This window comes from Pteropus vampyrus, unplaced genomic scaffold, assembly GCF_000151845.1.
Source record: "Pteropus vampyrus isolate Shadow unplaced genomic scaffold, Pvam_2.0 Scaffold99, whole genome shotgun sequence".
Lineage (NCBI taxonomy): Eukaryota > Metazoa > Chordata > Mammalia > Chiroptera > Pteropodidae > Pteropus > Pteropus vampyrus.
The window spans coordinates 2,248,784-2,271,577 of NW_011888880.1; the positions used below are offsets into that span (position 1 = coordinate 2,248,784).

Genomic DNA, 22,794 nt, shown 5'->3' on the forward strand with positions numbered 1-22,794 from the left:
CTTATAATTCATTATTATGGTATAAAATGCAACAGATTTTTGAATATTGATTTAAGGCCACTATTCCCTTGTTGATTTTCTGCCTGGATGATCTATGCATGATGTCAATGGGGTGTTAAAGTCTCCTACTCTTGTATTACTGTCAGTCTCTTCATGTCTGTTAATATTTGCTTTATGTATGTAAGTTTTTCTACATTGGGTATGTAGATGTTTACAAGAGTTATATTCTCTTGGAGTGGTCCTTTTATCATTATGCAATATCCTTGTCTCTTGTTACAGCCCTTGTTTTAAAGTCTTTTTTGTCTGATATTGCTACTCCAGCTTTTGTTTGTTTCCATTTGCATGAAATAATCTAATTCCTTCCCTCCACTTTCAGGTTGTGTCTCTCCATCTGAAGTGAGTCTTTTGTAGGCAGCTTATGTACAGATCTTGGTGGGTTTTTTTGTTTTGCTTTTTGTTTTTGTTTTAATTCATTCAGTAACCCTGTGTCTTTTGATTAGAGCATTTAGTCTACTTCTATTTAAAGTAATATAGTTATATTGTTATATTGATAGTTATATAGTAATGTTGCCATTTTATTGTTTTATTCATTTTGTGGATTTTTGTTTCTTCTGCCTTCTTATACATTGATGACTTTCTATAGTGGTTTGTTTGCATTCCTTTCTCTCTGTGTATGTGTATATGTGTGCATGTTTCTTTCTTCCCCTTCTTTCCTTCCTTTCCTTCCTTTCCTTCCTTTCCTTCCTTCCTTTCCTTCTTTTCCTTCCTTTCCTTTCTTTCTTTTCGGTTACTGCGAGACTCATAGATACCAAGCTATGTTTATGGCAGTCTATTTTAAGATGTTGGTCATTTAAGTTCAAACACATTCTAAAAGCACTAAATTTTTTTTACTCATTTCCTCCACATTAACATCTTTGCCATCATATTTTACATCTTTTGTGTGTATTTATCCCGTAATTTATTGTTGTATTTATACATGACAATACTCCTTTTGTTTTTTTAACCTTCATAGTAGCTTTATAATTGGTTGATCCACTACTTTTACTAAATGACTTTATCAGTGAGATTTTTTTTTCTTTCCTGTATTTTCTTATTTTTAGTTTTGACCTTTTCTTTACCACTTAAAGAAGTCCCTTTAACACTTATAATGCTGGTCTAGTGGTGATAAACTGTTAGCTTTTGCTTGTCTGAGAAACTCGTTATCACTTCTTCAATTCTGAATGATAATCTTGCTATGTAGAGTATTACTGGTTATATGTTTTTTACTTTCATTACTTTGATTATATTGGGCCATTCTCTTATAGCCTTCAAAGTTTCTGTTGAAAAATTAGTTTATTTTATTATGAGAACTCTCTCATTGGTAAATAACTGCTTTTCTCTTGCTACTTTAAAGATTCTCTCTGTCTTTAACCTTTCATACTTTAATTATAATGTTTGTTGGTGTGAGTCTCTTTGGGTTCATCTTGTTTGGGACTCTGTGCTTCCTGGACTTGTATGACTATTTCCTTAGCCAGGTTAGGGAAGTTTTCAGTCATTATTTCTTTAAATAGGTTTTCTTACCCTTCCTATCTCTCTGTTCCTTCTGTGATCCCTATGATGTGCATATTGGTATACTCGGTGCTGTCCCAGAGCTTCCTTAAACTATCCTCATTTTTTTGGATTCTTTTTTCTTTTTGCTATTTCCGTTGGATGATTTCCATTATCCTGTCTTCTGGATCGCTCATTTTTTCTTCTATATCATCTCATCTGCTGTTGATTCCCTCTTAGTGTTATTTTTTTTCATTTCAGTTATTGTATTCTTAAGTTCTGATTGGTTCTTTTTTATATTTTTCTCTCTTTTGAAGTTCTCACTGAATTTATTTATTCTTCTCCCAAGTTAATTGAGCTTCTTTATAACCATTGTTTGAACTCTTTATCTGGTAGATTGCTTGCTTTCATTTCATCCTTTTTTTTTTTTTTTTTTTTCATAGAGTTTTGTCCTCATTTCACTTGAAACATTTCATGTCTCCTCATTTTGGCTGTATTTCGGTTTATTTCTATGTATTAGATAGATCTACTGTGTCTCCTGGTCTTGCAAGAGTGGCCTTACCTAGAAGGTGTCCTGTGGGGCCCAGGGGTGCAGTTCCTCCTGTTCACCAGAGCCAGGTGCTTCAGAGATGTCCCTCTGTGGGTTGTGTGTCCCCTTTTATTGTAGTTGGGCTGAGATTGCTGCAGGCATGTTGTTGGGTGGGGTTGACCTTGAGGCCAGCTGACTATGAGGATGGGCCCTGGCAACAATGGTCAAACTATTGTGTAGGGGCTGGTAGAGTGGGAGTTGCTTTGGTGGGGCTCTGGTGCCAGCCAGGGCAGTCTGTTGGGTTTGTAGGTTGTATAGCCTTTGAGTGGGTTCTGGCTGGATGTGTTGGGTTTGGAGCCTCTTAAGAGGGCCTGTGATGTGGGCTGAGGCCAGCCAAGGCCAGCCACAGCTGTGGTAGGCTTGGGAGGGGCCGTAGTGCAGGCTTAGTCTGGCTGCTGCTGTGCCTGCCTTGGGACTGCTTGGTAGGAGGGATGATGAGAGCTGTGGCCAGTCACCATCAGTAGTCACTGTCACCACTTGTACAGGGAGTGGAGACATGTGGGAGAGGCAAACCAAGGCCAGCCACCACTTGTGCCACGCTTGCAGCCCCTTGGTGGGAGCTATAATTCGAGCCATAGCCAGTCACTTCTTGTGCTGGGCTTGGGCATACTTGATAGGAGCTACAGTGCTAGCAGAAGTTGATCACTGTTGTGCTGGGCTTGAGGGCATTTCGGAGAGACTGCGCATGTGTCTGAAAGCTAGCTGCTGCTTGTGCGGAGTATCTGAAGCTGCTGGAAAAGGCTCTGCTGGACAATTAGGTTGGATGGCTCAGGGTCTCAGGGAAACACCACGGCAGGATAAAGGGTGTCAGTCAGGATTAGCCAGGTTAAGGGAGATTACAAATTTTACACCTGCCTGTGCTGGAGCAGCTAGGTGAAAGGAGATCTCAACAAAGGAACACTGGCCTCCTCCAGCACTCCTGTCCCCTGAGAGAGTTCCCACTGATCCCTGCCCCTCCAGCCCTTACCCTGAAGTCAGTTTAATTCCTTGTATAACCCAGGCACTTCTCAAACTGCTGCCTTTGTGCTGGAGCTTAGAATCCTTTAAGATCTGATGATTTTTCTAATTTAAGTAATTAAAAAGCTTTATTCTAATATTTTGGTGCCAGATGAAGAACTTTCCCTATCTGTAATTTATAGTGTACCAGTCCTATAACAGATTCTGATACATGCCTGTAAAGTTAGAATAGTGGTTAGATAGGTGAGGCATGGATATTGACTAAGTAGAGGCCCAAGGGAGCTTTTAGGGTTCTGGAAATGTTTTATATCTCGATGTGAGTGGTGGCTACAGAGGTTTATACATACATAAAAATTTGTTGTGCTGGACACAAAACTTGTGCACTTTTCTAAGTTATATCTAAAAAAAGTGATAGGTTTTCAAATTATACTTAAAACCATCCTTTTTCTCTAACCAGTTTTTTGTCATTTCCAGCTTTGACATTATTTTTAGCCCTTGACTGTTTTTATTCCCATTAACTCTGAGTATTCATTCTTGCAAGCAATAATAGATGTTGATAGCATTAAAATATATGTCTCAACCAAATTCTAGTCATGACAGTTTCATAGCTATCATATTTCTTTGCCAGTGCTGTTACATACTATCATCTGTCATTAGTGCCTGACTCATTTTAGTTCGTGTTTTACCCAGTGTCCAGTATATTTGTGTCACCTCCCCCACCCCGCCCCCGGCCAACCTCTATAATTGTTCATAAAGTTCTTTTCCAAGTATAGACCACACTCTATGTTTCTGGTCCATAGTGGCATTAATTTACATCAGAATGTAAACCAAATGTATCACTACACTGTTTTGTTGAGCTGTTTTTTTGTTTGATTTTTTTTTTTAAAGCAAGATTTCTTGATGAGGAAGCAGTGCATTGATTTGTAGTATGGTGCAAATTCCTTGTCTCTTTGGAGACCAACACTCAGTCAACTGGGTTACACCGTATGAGTTAACAATTTAATTCTATCACATGTACAGTATATTGATGGAGAAGGGGTGAGTGGCAGGGATTATATCTGCCAATGTGAAAGGACTTTTGTTATTATTATTGACCTTCTGGCATCTTAATTCCTGTTCAATATTTCTGGAATTCCTTTATGACTTTAAGTGGCAGAACCTGCTCTCTATAGCCAGGTAGATTTGGCCAATCAAATACCACCAGTACGGATAGCAACTCTGGAGCCAGTGAGACAGAAAAGTGGGATCTGGTAAACTCTGTTCTGTCAGGGGTGGCAATAGCAGTTGCAGTGGTGTCTTCCTAGGACCAATTCTGCTGCAATTTTGGGCGTCTTTTCTGGCCGTGTAGCCTATAAGGCAGGTTCTGCTAAGATTGTTATCTCTTAGATATCTTTTCATAAATATATTTTTTCTTTTTTATCTATGTATGTATGTATGTATATATTTATTTTAGGTGAGGCAACCTTTGGTTGACCTCACAGATTGCAAGGACCTTGTCAGCTTACAATCCCTTATTTTTTATTTTTTACGTCTACAGCACCTGGTCTTCCTAGGTGGTCTCTCATCCAAGTACTAACCAGGCCCAACTCTGCTAAGCTTCCGAGATCAGACAGGATCCAGTTTGTTCAGGGTGATCCATAAATATATTTCCTAAATTAGCCTCAAGTATGTTTTTGTTGCTTCCAACTAGAACTGTAACTGGAAAAAATACTTAAAAAATTGTACTGTTAGTGTATTCAAAGCTAATTACAAGCAAAATTTGTTTTCTCTTAAGTAAATTTACACACACACTTTTAAAATGTTTTAGAGTAGAATTATTTTGTGAGACATGTTGCAGACAGTAAAGATTCTAAATTATTTCATTTTAAAATTTGCATTTTAAAATTTCAGTGTGCTTTATGGACCATGTGCTGCTGTGTATGCCTGAAGAACTTGAAATGCAAATTTGGAGAGACTTTGCCATCTAAATGCTTGGCTGGATTAAGCGCCTAATTAGGATGGTTTTTCAACAAGTTGGAGTAAGCATGCAGTCGGTGAGTGCTCAGATTTCATTTTTAAAATCCAGATATTTAGATGTCTTAAGAATTTTTTCTGAGAAAGTAAAATGAAATGACCAACATTTTGAATTCAGTATGTTTATGTACTATTTAATTTGCTTGCTATTTAAATGATAAAAGTGAATCTTTACTTAGCTTCCCAAGTGTGGGAGTAACTTTCTAGGTTGCATTGAAAACTTACCAATATTCATTTGACTTTTAAAAGCAGTGCTTTTGTTATTAGGGAGGAAAAGGCTTAAATATATATAAAAATCATTGAATATAAAATATATTTGACTAACACATGACAACTCAGTGTTGTAGAAGTATTAATATTGCATGTTATAATATGGTTTATCACACAACTATTTAAAAAGTAAGTCATGTCTCCTAAACAACAACTATAGATATGAAGAAAAAGTTAGTATAATATGGTTATTTTGTGCCAACAGTGTTCTGGTCTTGACATTTTTAAAAGTGTTTTCAACCGATACATAATTTTTTTTCAGATCCAGTGTAAAGTTATGAGAATGATAGTTGTGCCAAGCATATTTTGTGGAATATTTTTTATTTTCAAATTCAACATTTTGTAATTGATGACATGGAATTAAGTTTTATTTATTAAAGATATAGGCAGGGAACATAATTGTAATATTGGGTATACTTTTTAATGCACTATGTTTACTTTTTTGTTTTTATGTTTTGTCTTTTCATATCTTAAGAGAAAGTTGAACTTTGAGACCCCCTAATCTTCCCAAAGTTACATCTATTTTCTTCGGAGAAAAAACAAAGAACAAAAAAAATTACCTTTTTTTTTTTAATAACTGTAATTTTTAGATTATTAGTGTGAGGATAAGCAATAGGAAAATGGTTTGTAAAGTTAATAGTATTTTCATCTTTTTCAATTACATCTTCCTATGTTTTGGACTTAATGCAGCTATACCACCTTTCTCATTTGTGAGTACTAAGGGCAAAAGAATTTTTGCTTTCAGAAAAATGTGAAGCATTTATTGATGATTCCCTAAAAGGGAAGCCTTTACAATTTATAATTCCTACTTATTTGCAATTTTAGTAAGAAGTATAGTTTAGTGGAAAGATTGTAGGTCCTTGATTCAAACAAACCTAGGTCTGAAATTTATTTTTGCCAGTTACTTACTTCTACAAATTACAGATCAGGAGAACTACTGAGTCAGTCTGCAGATTAAATGACGATGTAAGTAAAACACCTAGTGCAGTGGCTTATAGGTAGTTGTAGGTACATTCGATAATGGTTAGTTTCCTATGGTTTTGCTCTGCCCTCCACCCCACCCCAAGTCAGGTGAATGTGACTAGTGCTGACTGAGGCCAAGGTACAGGATTTTCTTTCTGGAACAGATAACACACTTTATTTAGCTCATTCATTTATTTAGCTTTGTTCATTTTGAGCTGTAAGACTGGTGCCTTTTATCTAAGAATGGATCAGGTAAGAGAGGGTAACTTCCTCTCAATATTGTGATCACAACTGAGGGACCTTTCCAATAATAGCAAATGAACAAGATCATTTTTTTCCTATAACATATAATCAACAACTTTAATCAGTTAACTGAAAATCTATATAAAACAAGTTTTCTTCTAACATAAAGCAATTTGCTCCTCTGGAGTTATGTTCTATCTTAGTTTCCAAGATCTCATAACCTGCTGCCTAAGAGTAAAAAGGCATAGTCTACCAAAATTTTATCTTTGGGCATCTGAAAATTTAAAAAAACATTTTAGCTTCACCTTTCAAAGATAAATATGTACTGTTTCAGTAGTTTGATGTAGAAACAAACTTGATACTATGTTTGAAAGTACGCTAAGAGCAAAAAGTGCTTTCCTTTACATACTTTATCTGCCCCCGCAAAAAGAAATGTAACCTTTGAGATCAGGGTTTTGTTTTTGTCATTAGGACAACCGGTGATGATTAGCTCTTTGTATTTTACTTTATTTGTCAGCACCACCACAATAGCTATCACTGATTGGCTTACTATGACTAGTTCTTTTATAGATGTTACGTATGTTAGAACACCACTTTTTTTTTCTTTCTTTTTTTTTTTTTTTTTTACAGATGAGGAATCAGAGGTTCAGAGGGTTTAACTGACTTGACCAAAGTTACATAATAAGTGACAGAGCTATAATATGAAACCAATTCTGATTCTAAAATCATTTCTCATTTTAGTATACTTTACTACCTCTTACAATAGAAAGCAAAGAGGTTTAATTTTTATTAAATATTTTAACTCACTTAATGCTTATAGGCTCAGGAAGTAGATATTGTAGGCGAGGAAACAGAAGCATAGAGGGATGAATAATTTGACCAGCTTTATACAGGCTGTAGTGACAGGCTTATGTGCTGCCATGGCATCTATGTTTTCACTGCCTTCCATTTTCTTCAACATTTGTTTGAATTTAAAACCATATATTTGTCTAAACTTTCTCCTTAACCAAAAACATTTTTAACATTAAGAATGCAAGAAAAATATGAAGATAATGTGATTCTGATTAATCTCAGTATATTATGTTGAAAAAGTTATAGCAAATATCTAATTTGTATTAGTAATATAAATCCAGTAATTCTTAGAAATTGTACCCTTGTTATCCTTTTGTGCTTTGCAAGAAGAATGTGAATGTGGCTAGGAGTTCAGAGTAAGGAAGAAGAGAAATGAAGGAAGTGTTATCTTCAGTTGGGGATTTTGAAATTGTTAGTTTCTTCTTTCTATCTCTACCCCTTCTCCTCAGCACACACTTTTAATATTCTCTTGGCTCTCTTGGAATTAAGAATTTATACTTATTGGGTCCTAGAATCCCTGAAAATTTGACTAATGGTATGGTCATTCTTCCCAGAAAAATGTTGTATATACACATAATTTCGCTTGTAATTTCAGTGATGTGCAAGCCCCAGAATAAGAACCCTTGCATTAATATTATATAGTTTGCCTTGAGAAAAATATATTTATTTAGAATTAAATTTATACTTTTCCTGCTAGTGGTGCTTATCAAATAATAGTGGAGATCAAACCAGTCTATAACAAATGAATTACCACATAAAGCTTGAGTGTATTCATTATGGTAAGACAGATGGCAGCTTGAGTCCAGCCTCATACTTCAACTCTTCTACGACAGCATATCACAACTGAAAAACAAATGCTTTCCTATTTTCATTCTCTTTGCTATCATCACTTTTAAACACTGTTGCTAAATGTTATGGACTGCCATTACTAGACACAGACATGCAAATACACATATACCCCCCACACAGATTCATTAGATTATTAGTAGTTCTTATAAATAAGTTATTACTTAATTGCTTATCGATGGACTTGCTATTATTAATTACATCGAATTGTCAAGTAATGATGGCATTCTCCATGCTTTCTCTTACATCTGTAAAATTATTAATGACAGTTTGTCTTTAGAGTAAATTTTTCATTCTCCAGACAAGTATAACTGACAAGACACAGTTCAGCCACCATTAGGGTTTGGAGATGCTCTTGGGCTGCACAGCCTCCCCGTGTACAGAGGCTAACTTTTCAATACCATATGTTCCTCTCTTTCTTCACAGCCATTTACAATTTATCTCTCTCCATGAGAGCTGAAAAGAAGAAAATAAAGACCTGGTTTTAGAGTTCCTGGAAGTTAGCTGCCCTTTCCCCTCACTTTTTTCTATAATCCAGTAAAGGTTATGGCTTTTCCTCTTTTCTAAATATTCTAGTCATTAGCTTACATAGACACTTCATATTTCTTGGTGCAAACTGCTGTGCAGTTCACAACAGAAGAATATCATTGTTAGTCTATACTTGAAAAAATAATCACATAAAGCAATCTCTTCTTTTACTTCCTTTAACTTTTGCATAAGCATAGTCTATTTAGTCCTTATAAGTAAAAGCTCAGTCTTTGTCTACCTTCTCTTGAAGAAAGCACCTGGTATTCTTTGTTTCTGATATTAAGCAGATGGGAAGGAAATAGTTGAAACAGCCCTGAGGAATGCATAGCAAGGAATGGCAAAAGCTGGCAGAAACATTAGTTCCTGACCTTGGCAAATCCTTTCTAAAAATTTTCTCTAAGCTTGTCCTCTTCACCTTCAGTTAAGATTTTTGCTTATTGGAGGGACAGGATATTCCCTTTAGACTATGTAATTGTCATATTGTGATGCACAAATAGTGTTCCACTACTACATCATAGGAGAATTTTGACTTGTGAATAAATGGAAGACTCGAGAAGAGAAATGACTAAATGGCATAGATACTGTTGCCCTATGGATTTATTTTTAAAAGATCAAGACCTATTAACATGTATAAGGTAAAGAGTTTGCTTAAGTACTGTCTTAGAGTTACTTGCCCATGTTTCTTTTTTTTTTTTCTTGGCCTCTTTGTAAAACTCTGATGCTTCTCATTTTCATTTAGTCAGATGTTTTCCTTCTTTTAGTCCTCATGTGTTATTTAACACTATTCATGTGATAATCCCCCATATGAACACTGGTGGGCAAGATTTGAGTTCTGAACTACAGGTAATTCCTTTCTAAAGGAACTTTGCCTCAAATATTCTTTGTTTAATATTCATATTTAAATATTGATGCCTATATTTCTCTGACCAATTTTCCAATCTGTACTATCTTTTTAATTTATATTTCAAAACAAAAGATACAATTTTTGGTTATAGTAGCAGTGTAGGTTATAGTACTTTCTGGAACCCTCCCAGATAACAGTCAGTGAAACTTTGAACATTTTGATAAAGAGAATTATATAACAGCTGAAGCAGATGCCAGAGGTAGTATATATATCCCCATGATCCTCACTTTAATTCATACTGTTATCCCTAAATTGGATTTGGTTGCTAAAACCTAAGATGTCGTATTGCTTGTATGCTCATTCTAAGAATGGTGCATGCTTTTAGAATGGTCTAAATGCCTAGTTTGGGTTATGTGTTGGAGCCACCACTATTTGCAGTAACATTTATTGCTTGGTAATACTGTTAGAGTAATTCCATTCTTTAAATTAGAATGGCCATGGTTTGACTTTAAAAAGGAGTTGGTTGGTGTACATTGCTTAGAATACATTTCGACGGATTTGGTACTATTCATTTAGTTTTAGGATATAATTGAATGTTAAACTTGAATGAATTAGCTACAATAGTCATATCAGTCTCATTCCTTTTTTTAAAATTGCTTTTAATAGCATACTACCTCTCTTTACCTCCTCTTCTGTCCAGGCTTTGCAGTGTAGCACTCAAAACAGATGGGTAGTTTTTCTCTTTAAGAAAAGATATACTTGGGGAGAAGTTTCAAGGTACAATTTGTAATAATTTAACATTCTACATGTGTGTTTTTATTTGCTTTTTGCTTTGGGGGTTTCTTTTTGCTTTAAGCATAGCATAGTGTTTTCTAAATATTAGGATTTTATCTGGGAAATCCTGCTCATTAGGGCCACCACTAGTCCATATAGTACCTTCCATGTAAATTAGAAAAGGCACCTTTTCCCTGGGGACAAGGCCTCACAAGATGTAGTGCAACTGGAGTTTGGCTCCTGCTCACCCTTGGCCAGGCATTGTTGTGTAGTAAACAAAATGCATTACCCTGCATGGTACAAATAAGATTCCGAACTTTGTACTGATTTGGATTTGTTTTGAAAAATCCATGATAGCAAAAGTAGCTCAAGTTTTAAAAATTTATGTGTACATAAAATTCTAAAACTAAAAGTACAGCAGAAGTAAAATAGTATTTCCTTTGCAGAACAGTACGAAAACCAAATGAAAATAATTTTTACTTCAAATATAGTATTATTTTGCAATTACTAGTTATTTTGCAAATGTATGATGCCTACGTTAAACTTTACTACATTAATAATAACCAGTCATATATATTCTTTAATTTTTAATTGAAAAATAGCTCATTTCCCATAACGTATAGACATTCTGATCCCATAATTAATGTGTGAGCATGTTATGCAGTTAATTGCATAGTGCTTTGTATTAACAGTACGATAAGTCTTATAATTAAATGTTTGGTTTTTCCTACTTCCTCAGGTACTTTGGTCTGGAAAGCCATATGGTTCATCTCGAAGTATTGTAAGGAAAATTGGTACTAATTTATCTTTGATCCAGTGTCCAAGAGTTCAGTTTCAGGTACTGTATATTTCACATTTTTGTATTAATATATATATTAGGAATATAAGTAAGCTAGACAGCATTAAAAGTGTTTTTTGAACCTTTTCCCCCCTACTAATGCCACTATCAATAGTGTAAAAGGAGATAAAAACCAGAGTAAAGTCTTTCTAATCTTAGTTCCTCTGTGAAGTGATTATTTAAGATCTAATACCTATGCCAGGATTTAGCACATAATAAGCCAAGCAGTTGTTAATTCCCAGGTGACCTCAAATGTAGGCCTTATATTACTTTAGGAGCTTCAGGTACTGCCATCTTTTTCTTTAATTACACCTTCCTCTTTGGACAGCCAGTCTGTTCACCAAATATATTTTGAGATGTCTATGTGCATGCTATGTAAGTTGCTTTCTCCATCTTTGGTTTAAAACTTAGCGTTAATTGTATGAACTATTGCCTTGGTAACAACAATGTTAAAACAAAGAGATCATTGTGGTTCTCTGAATGAGGTGATAGTCAAACCCTTAATTAGGATTACTTTTGAAAGGTCAGGTCTGAGTATTCTCTTCTAGCATCAAAATCAAGAGCAACTCTTTGGAGACAAATTGTTCTGTTCTTGATTTGGGCTTTTGTTCTTTATTGTTGTTATAGTGTTGGACATATATCATATAGCTTTGTTTTTGTTTTTCAGTAATTCTATATAGCAGTAATACGATAAAACCTTTCAGATTAACACTTAAGAAGATAAGGTTCAGCAGATAGTGATACCAATTTAAAATAATAGATTAGCATGTGGAATGTGGAAGATATATTTAGCTCATAATTCAGTAGGCCAAAGGTGGCCCCGTGGACTTATGTCATACTTGTAAACACCTCTTCTTGGTAGATAGAGGTGAAAAATCTGTTCCTAAATGGAAGAAATTAGTGTTCATTCAGTTCGACTAACAAGGTTATTCATTATTGTGCTTATACTCCCACTTACAAATTGACTGGCAAAACCTTTGTGCATAAGTCTGGAAATGGACAAATTGGAACTTTCTAAGAAGTAATTTTTATCAAACTATAGGTTTAAAAAAATCAAAATTAAGAAATGTGTGGTAGTGAGTCTCTCTAGCATAATTTCTGAGAATTCAGTTCTTTTAGACACAAGTTACTGATTGCTATATTTGCCAGCTTTCTTCAAAAAACTATTGTCTTAACTAAGGCTTATTAACTTTTTCTGATTGCTCAGTTCCATTAAAATTTTCTTTTTTATCTACTCAACCTAGTGGCAGGAGAACTTGTTTCAACATTTGTGTTCCTGTAGCTGGAGACATGTAACAGGAGATGGAGATAATCTCTCATTTTCTGGTAGCAACCCAAATCTGCCTTGATAGTCAGTGAACTAAAGTACTAGAGTCAGGTAAATTTCATTGGAAATACTCTATCTCAGTGTTATTAGTCACTTAAAAGGGAATGATTGGAAGAAGAATATTAGCTTTATTACAGGAGCTGTATTTGAAAAGAGATGGGTTAATATAAAGAAAGGAATAAAGTAAGAAAATTGGGTAATTTGAGAATGTAGTGGAATACAGAAGACATTTGTTTATAGTGAGATTTTTATTTCCAGGCAGTTTTGTAGCATACAGAGTCTTTTCAAATTCAACATCAGTATTAAATTGGTTATTTTACCTGCTACTTAGATATTTTAAATCTGCTATTTTTGCTCTGTATCTTCAATTTTTTTTTACTACATCTATTAGAAATATTAAAAAGTAGAGTCGTCAAAGAAAATAAAAGTGCAATTTAGAGTAATAAAACTGAAAATGCATTTTTGCTATTTTTCCGGCTCATTTGGGGGTTTGATATGGAATGTAATTTGAACTAAGAGTCCAACATGAGTAAATACTACTACAGATAGTTTGGAACTGGGGAACCACACTTGGGCCTACTGATACTGCTTCTTACCTTAATAGGTTGTTTTGAGATAGACACACATTTTCCTCCCTCTTGTTGCTCTGGTCTCTTTCATTCTGCCCTTTCCCTCCTACCCCCTTTTTTTCCCCCATTCTAGGTGCGTCATGACTAGAAAGCATTAATACATGCTCGATTTTTAAAAAGTGACCACATTACTCAGAAACATTAGTGTCTGAGTCTCAGCTAGAATATTTAATTGCGCATTACAACTTTCAGACTAGTATTCTTTATACAGGTATACCTCTTGGCCTATTGGTGTCACTGTATATCACCATATTAAAACACAGAAATTCTGTTTTCAGTTTTTCTCATGATGGTAGGAATTAGAAAAAAAAGAGGAGCAATTAAGTATGTCTGTAGGCAAAAAAAGCTAGAGATTATTTTACAGTGTTGCTCTTAAGAATGCATGTTTTTTATTTGGCTATAATAAATGGTGGTAAGAGGGACCGAATCTATTTACTATTACACCCTTTTTGGTAAGAAACAGAACATTCTAGTACCATTGTTTTTATTTTATGAACAGTCACATGAGGACAAAGTTAACTCTTCTAATATTTCATTCTAAGTATTTCAACTTTGTACATGCTTTATTTTTTTCTTTTATTCATTTTATTAAGTGAATCAGTTTCCTTGGTTTACTTTTACATTATCAGAATATTTTAAATTACTTTAGGAAAATTCTTGGAATATAATTGAATTTTAGATAATTTAGATTGTATAACATGTTCCATTGAACTACTTAAAAATAGTAAAAATACAATGCTGCTGCTGGATTTTTGTTTTGAATCAAATGTTTTTCACACTTTCTAAAAGGAACTTGAATACTTATAAAATAATAAGCACTAATTTTAATTTAAAAATTTATGTCCTTGATTTTTTGGGGGAAAAAGCCTATTCCTTTCACTGCTGTTTGTTTTTTTTTTTCTCCTATTAACAATAGCGATGGTAGGACAAGACCTTGCTGGAACCTTTAGTAAGTTGGCCTTTTTCTAACTTTTATCAGTCATCCATGCATGTCAGTAGTGGTGTCTAAATCATACTTTGAAGAATTTCATATTGTCAGTCCCCTTGCCTGCAATGACTTCACCTTAACTGGTATACTCATTGAATTGTCCTTCCCATTCGATGCTTATGTTACTCTGTGCACATTTCAGCAACAACTAAAATGGACTTTTTTTTAAATTAGTATTATTTTTCAGGGTTTTTTTTTTGAATGACTTCAAAAAGGACTTCATTAGGCTTCTTTTTCAGTGGCATAAATCACTGTTAGAAATGATACAGATCCTATCAGTTCTGGAACTGGTTCTTGACAGTATCATTAACTTTTTTCATTTCATTGAGCACATGTTACAGACATGGCATTATTTCAATGATGAAATATAATCAGTACTTCATAGTAAGACCGTAAAATAATGTATGGTCTTTAATTACATTATAAAATACTCTGAAAAGCTGCCTCAATGTGTTAACTTTTATATTTTTTACTATTTTTTAAAAGTATCTTTTTGCTTCCTTCTATAAACAAAAATATCTGAGATGATGTCGGCAAGTTTTGTAATTTTTATGGGAAAGTAAGAAGTCTTGAGGTCAAACTAGAAACTGGTAACCGTATTGGAACATATTTTTATTTTCTAAACAAAGAATTATCATCACATTAATCTTCATGAACTAGCACTGTCATGGTTGGGGCCATTCAGAGTTTGGCGCCCCCAACAGTAGTGGGGAGGAAAAGGGATAATGAAGGCAAGGCCTATAGTTAGCATATTCCCTCGGTTCTTCTTTTTTTGACATAGTGAGGAATCACAGGTCATTGAGATTTAATAGTTTTATTAAAAGTATATTTTAGAAAGACAAAGAATGCCCCAAGGAGGCACATGGTCCCAGTACTATAACCAACCCAAAGGGGCCAAAATGACTACAAAAGGGCAAAAAGGCCACAAATGGCCACCAAAACGGGGAGAGAGCCCAGAAGGGCAAAAAGGACCCAGAATTGGGAATGTCTACCTTATATTTGCGCCATGATGTGTGGTTCCAAAGGCATTCCTAGGTGATTGGCAAGTGAGGTCATTTTGATTGACACTTGGCTGCTATACAGCTTTGCCTAGTACGCAGGTACCTACTCAGAATTCAGTCTGTTCTGATTAGATTCATGAACTTCCTGGCATGATCATGAGATTATAATGATGATATAGTGAGGCCAAAGTTAGGGACAGTACTTTCTGCGCATGCGCGTTTGTAGCTGGTTTAGGCCTGCAGCTTTTATGGCCTTTGTGTTCTAGGATTTGGGTAATTTATAACCCTAAAAGGGAGGTATTTCTGGGAGGTGCTTAAGGAAGGTCTTCAAGGGAAGTTTCTATGGTTACAGAGCTGGGCCCCTATTCCTTTGTTCCCCTATAGCTCATGTCTGACTAGCTACTTAACAGCACCTAGGAAGACACCCTTCTGGCTTTACTTTTATGATCTCTCTCCTACAGAATAGCCCGTTAATACTATATCTTCTGGGATTTCTACGAGATTTGGGGACCTTCTTGTTCAAGTATCTCCAAATAACCCACTCAGAATCTCTCTATTAGAATGTTTTAGGAATGTTAATATACATTCAGTTTTCAGTAATGGTTTGGAACAGAATATTACCAGATCCCTCAGTTTCTTCAGATCTTATGTGATGCTTGGTTCCCTAGAGTTGTTTAAGTTGTATAAGGTACCCATTTACTGAATACGTTTGTTTATTGACTTACTTGGTAAAATTTCTGAAGCACTTTAGGGAGAAATACAAAAATCTAATTTTTGATTTTTTTTGATCATGTCCTATTCTTTCACAATGTACTTGCTGAAGCTTATCGTTTTTTTTCTCTTCTGACCACAATTATACCACTACATGTAAAACATTGGTATTTTGAAAGCCTTTTCTTCTTAATTCCATTTTTTTAACTCAATTAGCAATTTGTTTTCTCTCATCTCTACCCCCATTCTTCCCCAAAGCAGTAATTTAAGGCATTTTAAATATTTGATGCTCTTGATATGTTATTGTTAAAATACCAGTTTTCAAGTGCTATTTCTAATGCTATTTTATTAAGTTGATAATGTTAGGTAATTATAATATTGAAATGGGTACACATATCAGCTGATAATATTCAGTTAAAATTTTATTTATAACATTAAAGATGTTAAACTTTTAACTATATTAGTATTATGTGTTTTATATATATATGTATATTTTATATTTTTATATTTGAGGAAGCAGCATTATTTAGTGTAGCTTCCAAAAGCTTGATCTGGCAATGATAGTATTAAGGTTCAAACAAAGCATGGATTATAGTACAAGCTTTCTGATAAATATGTTAATAATTAAATTTCTTTGGCCTTTAAATTTTTTTTCTTCATTTAAAAAGTGTGCATCTTCTTTATTTAGACTTTATTCCAACTTCTAGGATGTTTTATATTCTGATAACTTTATTTTTTTATTATTCACTGACCATCTGACTCTGAGGCATTACACTTATAACAAAACTTGAATTAAATTATATTTCCATTTTTAAGGTAAATTTCAGAACTTGCATGCTCTTTATTTCAAAATATTCTGTTCCTTCATCTATGTGTTCTCTAGCTAATATTAGGTAGAGAATCCTGATGTGCTATTTGGATTTTTTGTTCTTTAACACAGCCAGTAATTTTATTTAAAAATAAAGATTTAAGGATTTTAAAAAATGTATTTTCAACATTATAACAGCTTGTATATTTAATATTCATTTAAAAATATTCTCAGATTTAGCATAAATTGATCACTTGCTTATTCTTGTTCCTAAACTTTTTTTTTAAAACTAGATAGCTTTAGGGAAAAAATTGATTTTTAATGCTTAAATTCTAAAATTTTTTTTAATGTTTTAGGGTGACCAGAGTTGTTTGTTTGTTTGTTTGTTTGTTTTAATTGAACCAGTCTCACTTGACCTGTAACAAAAATTGAATAAAGTTAAATTAGAATTCAGAGATCGTCATATACTGTCAGGCAAGTGTGATATAACTACTGGACCCTTTTGTGGGGACCTTTAGTGGAAACATTAGAAACTACCCATATGTTTGTAACTCTAAAGCTGATGATTTTTACTTAGGTAATTAAAAAGTTTTATTTTAATATTTTGTTGCCAGAGACAAACTTTCCCTGTTTGTAACTTACAGCTCACCAGCCCTACTACAGAATGGAGCCCCAGTCACCTGGGAGAGGATGCAGTAGCATCTTTTGCTGATGTTGGATGGGTAGCCACAGAAGAAGGAGAGTGCTCAACAAGACAAAGGTTAGTCTGTAAGCCTATAAGAGCTGAGATGTGTTTATTATTTTAAAAGATGATACCTTTGCGACATTTCCTTTTAATAGCTGAATTTGATCTCTGATAACTAACCTGTTTATTTTTATTTTTTTTTTTTTGAGCAGTCTTTTCTGTTCATTTTAAAGGCTCAGCTAGTATTTATAAAGTTCCTAGAGACATGTAACCATGTCCTAAGTCCTTATGAATTACAGAATTCTCTGTAATATAAGTTTACATTCTAATATGAGAGACCAGGAAGAACTGTCACAAATATGTTTAGATAAGTACAGTAATTATAATAGTCTTATTGCGGCAGAGGAGTCAGTGTGGGTCATATTAGGGAATTTGTCTAAATACTGGACAGTATTTCCTAATTTGTATTTTATAAGATTTCCTCGTGAACAGCATGAAGAATAGAAGGGAGTCAGGCCTGGAAATAGGCCAAATAAGAGATGATCAGAGTTTAACTAAAACTGACAGAAGACCTGGAGAAGAGAGACAAAGTCAAGAGATAGTAAGAGAATTGAAAAGATTTAAACCTTTTCAATATTGAGGTTAAGAAAGGAAGTCTAGGATAACTCCCAGGTTTCTGGGTGGGATAATTATGAGAATGATGCAACAATTAATAGGAATATAGGGAAACAGATTTTTTTTTTTTTGGTGTGTGACAGTTGGAGGAGGTATTCCAGTCTAGAATATGTTGTATTTGCATTTCCTATGGCACATTCACATTGCTCTAAAAACAGTTTGTGTAGCTAGATATTGATAAATATAGATAGAATGGCTGATAATCATTGTGTTCATGGAGCATATGTAAGACATGAAGTACATTTATATTCTGGACAAAGCCTGCATTTGAGAGCTTAATCAGGAAAAAAGAGGAAAAAGAAGAACCACCCCTCCCCAAGCCTACTCCCTAGCCCCAGGGAGAAGTGGTTCAGGAGGCAGGAGAACTGGCAGAGAGTATTGTCATGGAGGCAGACACAGGACAGTTTCATGGAAGAGGAGTAAACTCTAGTAGTCACTGGTGTCAAAAATTTAGAGGCTAGGTAAATCAAAAAAACAGCAAGTTTCAATTTTGTTTTGCAGTATGAAGATTATCATTGGCTTTAGCAAGAGTAATTTCACTTGAGTAGTATTAGTTGGATAAAATAAGCATCATGTAACCCAAGAGCATAGAAAGAATTTGATTTGAATGACAAGTAGAAGTGAGGACATAGCAGTAGATGAACATAGACCAGGATTAGCAGGTAAAGAGCCTTTCTTTTTTAAGATATTTATTTTGTAAATTAAACTTTTTATTTTGAGATAATTGTAGATACTTCACATGCAGTTGTAAGAAATAATACAGAAACATTCCCTGTACCCTTTACCCAGTTTTCTCCATTGGTAATATCCTGCAAAACTGTGGCACAATATCACAAGCAGTGTACCCTATGGTACAGTACATTTCCATACCTTAAAGAGCTTCCCTCACATTGCCTTGTTACGGTCACACCCACTTTCCTTCCCTCTCTGGCCTCTCCTTAATCACTGAACAAGTATGTTTTTCTGTTTTCTATTTTCACAATTCTGTCATTTCAGGAATGTTAAATAAATTGGATCATACAGTATACAACCTTTTGGGACTTTTTTCACGAAGCACAATTCTCTAGTGTTGTGTATATTAATACTTCATTCCTTTTTATTATTGAGCAGTATTCCTTTGTATGACAATGAGGAAAGGGCGTTTAAGCTCCTGATTAAATCCATAACCAAGAAAGAATAATGATCCTCCTTAAAATTCTTCATTAAGGCAAACCATGGACGCTAATCACATATACCTTCTACAGGGTTTCAACACTAAAGGTCAGTCATTACAGAAAAATGGCCTGTTCTTTCTATATCCTGATAAAAATTGCCTTAAAGAACTTCAAGGCAATTTGATTGTTTTCAGACTTCCTGATGCCAGGGAGGGCACAGCAACTCAACCTTATCTTTATATTTCTTCGAAACTATGTACCCTAATTGAAATTTCTGACTTACTAGGTGTATATCTGCTTGTTTTTCTGCCTGTGTAAGTGCCACTCACTTCTTTAAAGTTAGCACCATTTCAAGGCTTCTTAAAGCTCTGCTCTTGGGCTATCGTCCCCAGTAAGGTCCAAATAAAGCTTTCTTAGTTAAATATATAGAGATTGCATTTTCTTTTCATTAACAACATTTTAATTACAGTATGTCTTGGTGTGGGTCTCTTTAGATTTATCTTATTTGGAACTGTCTGGGCTTTCTGAATCTGAATGTCTGTTTCCTTACCCAAAATAGGGAAGTTTTTAGTCATTATTTGCTTCAAAAGGTTTTCTCTTTCTTTTTGCTACTCTAATTGGGAGAGTTCCACTGCCCTGTCTTTGAGTTTACTGCTACTTTATTCTGCTTCGTGTAGTCTATTGTTGAACACCTCTAATGTATTTTTTTTTTTAATTGTTATTCTTCAGCTCTGTGACAAAGAGAAATGTGGGCCATTTTTATATTTTCTCTTTGTTGAAGTTCTCACTGTATTGATTGATTCATTGTTCTCCCATGTTCAGCGATCATCTTTTATGACCATTACTTTGAACTTCGTATCAGCTAAATTATCTTCTTTTCATTAAGGTTTTTTCTCCCTAAGGTTTTAGCTTGTTCTTTTTTTTGTGGGGGGGAGGGCATATTCCTTTGCTTCTTAATTTTGCTTGACTCTTCTGTATTGGTTTCTCTGTATTAGATCAAACAGCTACCTCTCCCAATCTTGAAGAAGTGGCCTTGTGTAGGAGATGAGCCTTCTTGTTCAACCCTGGCCTAGCTCTTGACTGTCCCTCGAACCTCTGTGATTGTCTCAGCAGCTTGTTTTTTCTTATTTTAAGCAACTTATTTTTAATAGTTCCAAGTCATTCAGAGTGTGCCAAGACCTTTCCATATTCTAAAAGGGAGGATCTCAGTTAGTACCTAGATTCAGGCAGATTAGAAGCCAGACCCTCAGTCAGCAGAATGAAAATATACAAAGAAATATAGTCCTGAGGGACCCCAAGTATAAGCCCCACTGGCCACCAGAGCCAGGTGATCTGGAAGTATCTCCTGGGCAGCAGTCACAAAAATGGGGGCTACAGATGAGTGCGTAAGCTTTCGGGGAGATACCAGTGAGCTACGGTGAGGCAGCGGGAGAAGGCGAAGCTGCTGTCAACCAGCCTGCATTCTCGGAGAGCATTTCTCTAGACTTCTAGATGTGTGCCAGACCTGACGTCTGCCCCTCAGGCCAAAGCTGGCCAAGCAAATAGATCTCAGAAAGACTGGAGATGTGTTTCAATCTGCTCTCTGTGCAGTGAGGGCTGTAGTCCGCCAAGAACTGTCTCTTTGATTGTTATAGTCACATGGAACCCAGGAATGCAAGAGCTCCTTGCCTTCAGAGCCAGGTAATCAAGGGTTGTCTTTTGGGTGGTAGCCACAAAATCGGCACACCAGACATAAAAACGGGCACAGACATGTGTAAAAGGTCCCCTCTGGAAGATAATGGTGCTCTGGAGCAAGGCAGAAGGGGAAGGTGAAGGTGGTGCTTGTAGAGAATTGGGAGAAAGCCTAGGGTTCTGGGGAGAAAAAAATATGGTACTTAAAGTTGGTTCCTGGCAGCCTCCATCCTTAGAATATACCCCAGCAGGCTTCTTGATGTGTGTTAAATTAGATGAGTGCCCCTCAGGCCAAAATTTTAAGATTAGCAAATGAGACTCTTATGTAAAGTCTGGATAAGATCAGCGATCACTTAGAGAACCCTTTTCTCAGATCACTATAGCCTTGTGGGTCTTGTGGATACAAGCCTTATTGGTTTTCACAGCTGGATGTTATGGATGCTCATCTATCTGGTGCAGGTCTTAAAAGTTGGGATGCCTCATGTGGTGTTCAAATTCTTCACTCCACAGGAAGAAGCTCTGGGTTTTGAGTACCCTCTTGAGTATAAGTCATTGTGCCTGGGGTGGGGTTTATGGCGAGATTGTGTCTCAGCCTCTTCTACCACCTTCAGTGTGGTTTTTTTTTTTTTTCTCATATGATGTGTAGTCATTGCTCAGCTAGTTTTTACTTTTTTTTCCCAGAGGAAATTGTTCCTTATGTAGCTGTAGATTTAGTGTGTCCACTGGAGGAGGTAAGTTGAGAATCTTTCTATTTTTCCTGTGTGGCCATCTTGAATTGGAACTCAGTATTCCTTGGTATGGAAGGATCAGTTTGTGTAACAAAGTACCAGTTGATGGACATCTGGCTTGATTCCAATTTTTGGAATAAAGTTCCTAGAAATGTTGGTGTACAGTTTTTTTTGAGTGAACATAAGTTTTCATTTCTCTGGGCTAAATGCCCATGAGTGCAGTATCTGGGTCATAGGAGTCATAAGGTCGTTTATGTTTAGAGTTTAAGAAACTGACAAAACTATTTTCCAGAATGGCTGTGCCATTTTACATTCTCAGCAGCAGTATATGGCTGATCCGGTTTTTCTGTATCCTCATCAACATTTGGTCTTATCACTTTTTATATATATATATGTGTGTGTGTGTGTGTGCGCGCGCACGCGCGTACACACATATATACACACATATATATTCTAACAGGTGTGTAGTGATATCTCACTGTGGTTTTGAGTTTCTTAATGGATAATGATATTGAACATCTTTTCACATGCTTATTTTCCATCTTTATATCCTTTGGGGTTAAATATCTCTTCATGTCTTTTATCTATTTTCTAATTGGATTCTTTTTGTTCTAGATGTGAGTCCTTGTCAGTTATATGATTTGTAAACATTTTCTCCCACTTCATAGCTGTCTTTTCATCTATTTAACAGGGTCATTTCACAGAGCAAAAGTTTTTAATTTTGATAAAGTACAGTTTACCAATTTTTCTTCTAATGGATAATGTTTTTGCTGTCAGTGTAAGAACCCTGTGCCCAGTCTTAGATCCTGAGGATTTTCTCCTGTTTATTTGTTTGTTTTTAATTATATGATCCCTTCTCTGTTTTTGGTGTCAGTATTAGCTTCATAAAATGAATTGGAAGGTGTCCCTCTTTTCTGAACAGATTGTGTAGAACTGGTAGGAATTCTTTAAACATTTGGTAGAATTCTCCAGTTAAACCATCTGGACCTGGAGATTTCTTTTGGGGAGTTTTAAAATTATGAGTTCAATTTTCTTATTAAAGTTATTGGACTATTTTATATTGGATGAGATATAGTTTTTGCTTTTCAAGGAATTGGTCCATTTCATCTATGTGGTGAGATTTATGTGTATATTAATATTCTTGGTACTGCAGGCCCTCGAATAATGTCATTT

At 35.1% G+C, this 22,794-nt stretch overlaps 1 protein-coding gene across 1 annotated transcript in view; it reads left to right on the forward strand.

The window, feature by feature from the left end:
• MTFR1 (mitochondrial fission regulator 1) overlaps positions 1–22,794 on the forward strand; it is a 54,290-nt gene that overhangs the window by 13,315 nt on the left and 18,181 nt on the right. Inside the window, exons 2-4 of the mRNA XM_011364622.2 lie at positions 4,964–5,106; positions 11,146–11,244; positions 17,353–17,468. Of these exons, the coding sequence (XP_011362924.1) occupies positions 5,041–5,106; positions 11,146–11,244; positions 17,353–17,468 (281 nt within the window). The 5' untranslated portion in view covers positions 4,964–5,040. The remainder of the gene's footprint in view (positions 1–4,963; positions 5,107–11,145; positions 11,245–17,352; positions 17,469–22,794) is intronic.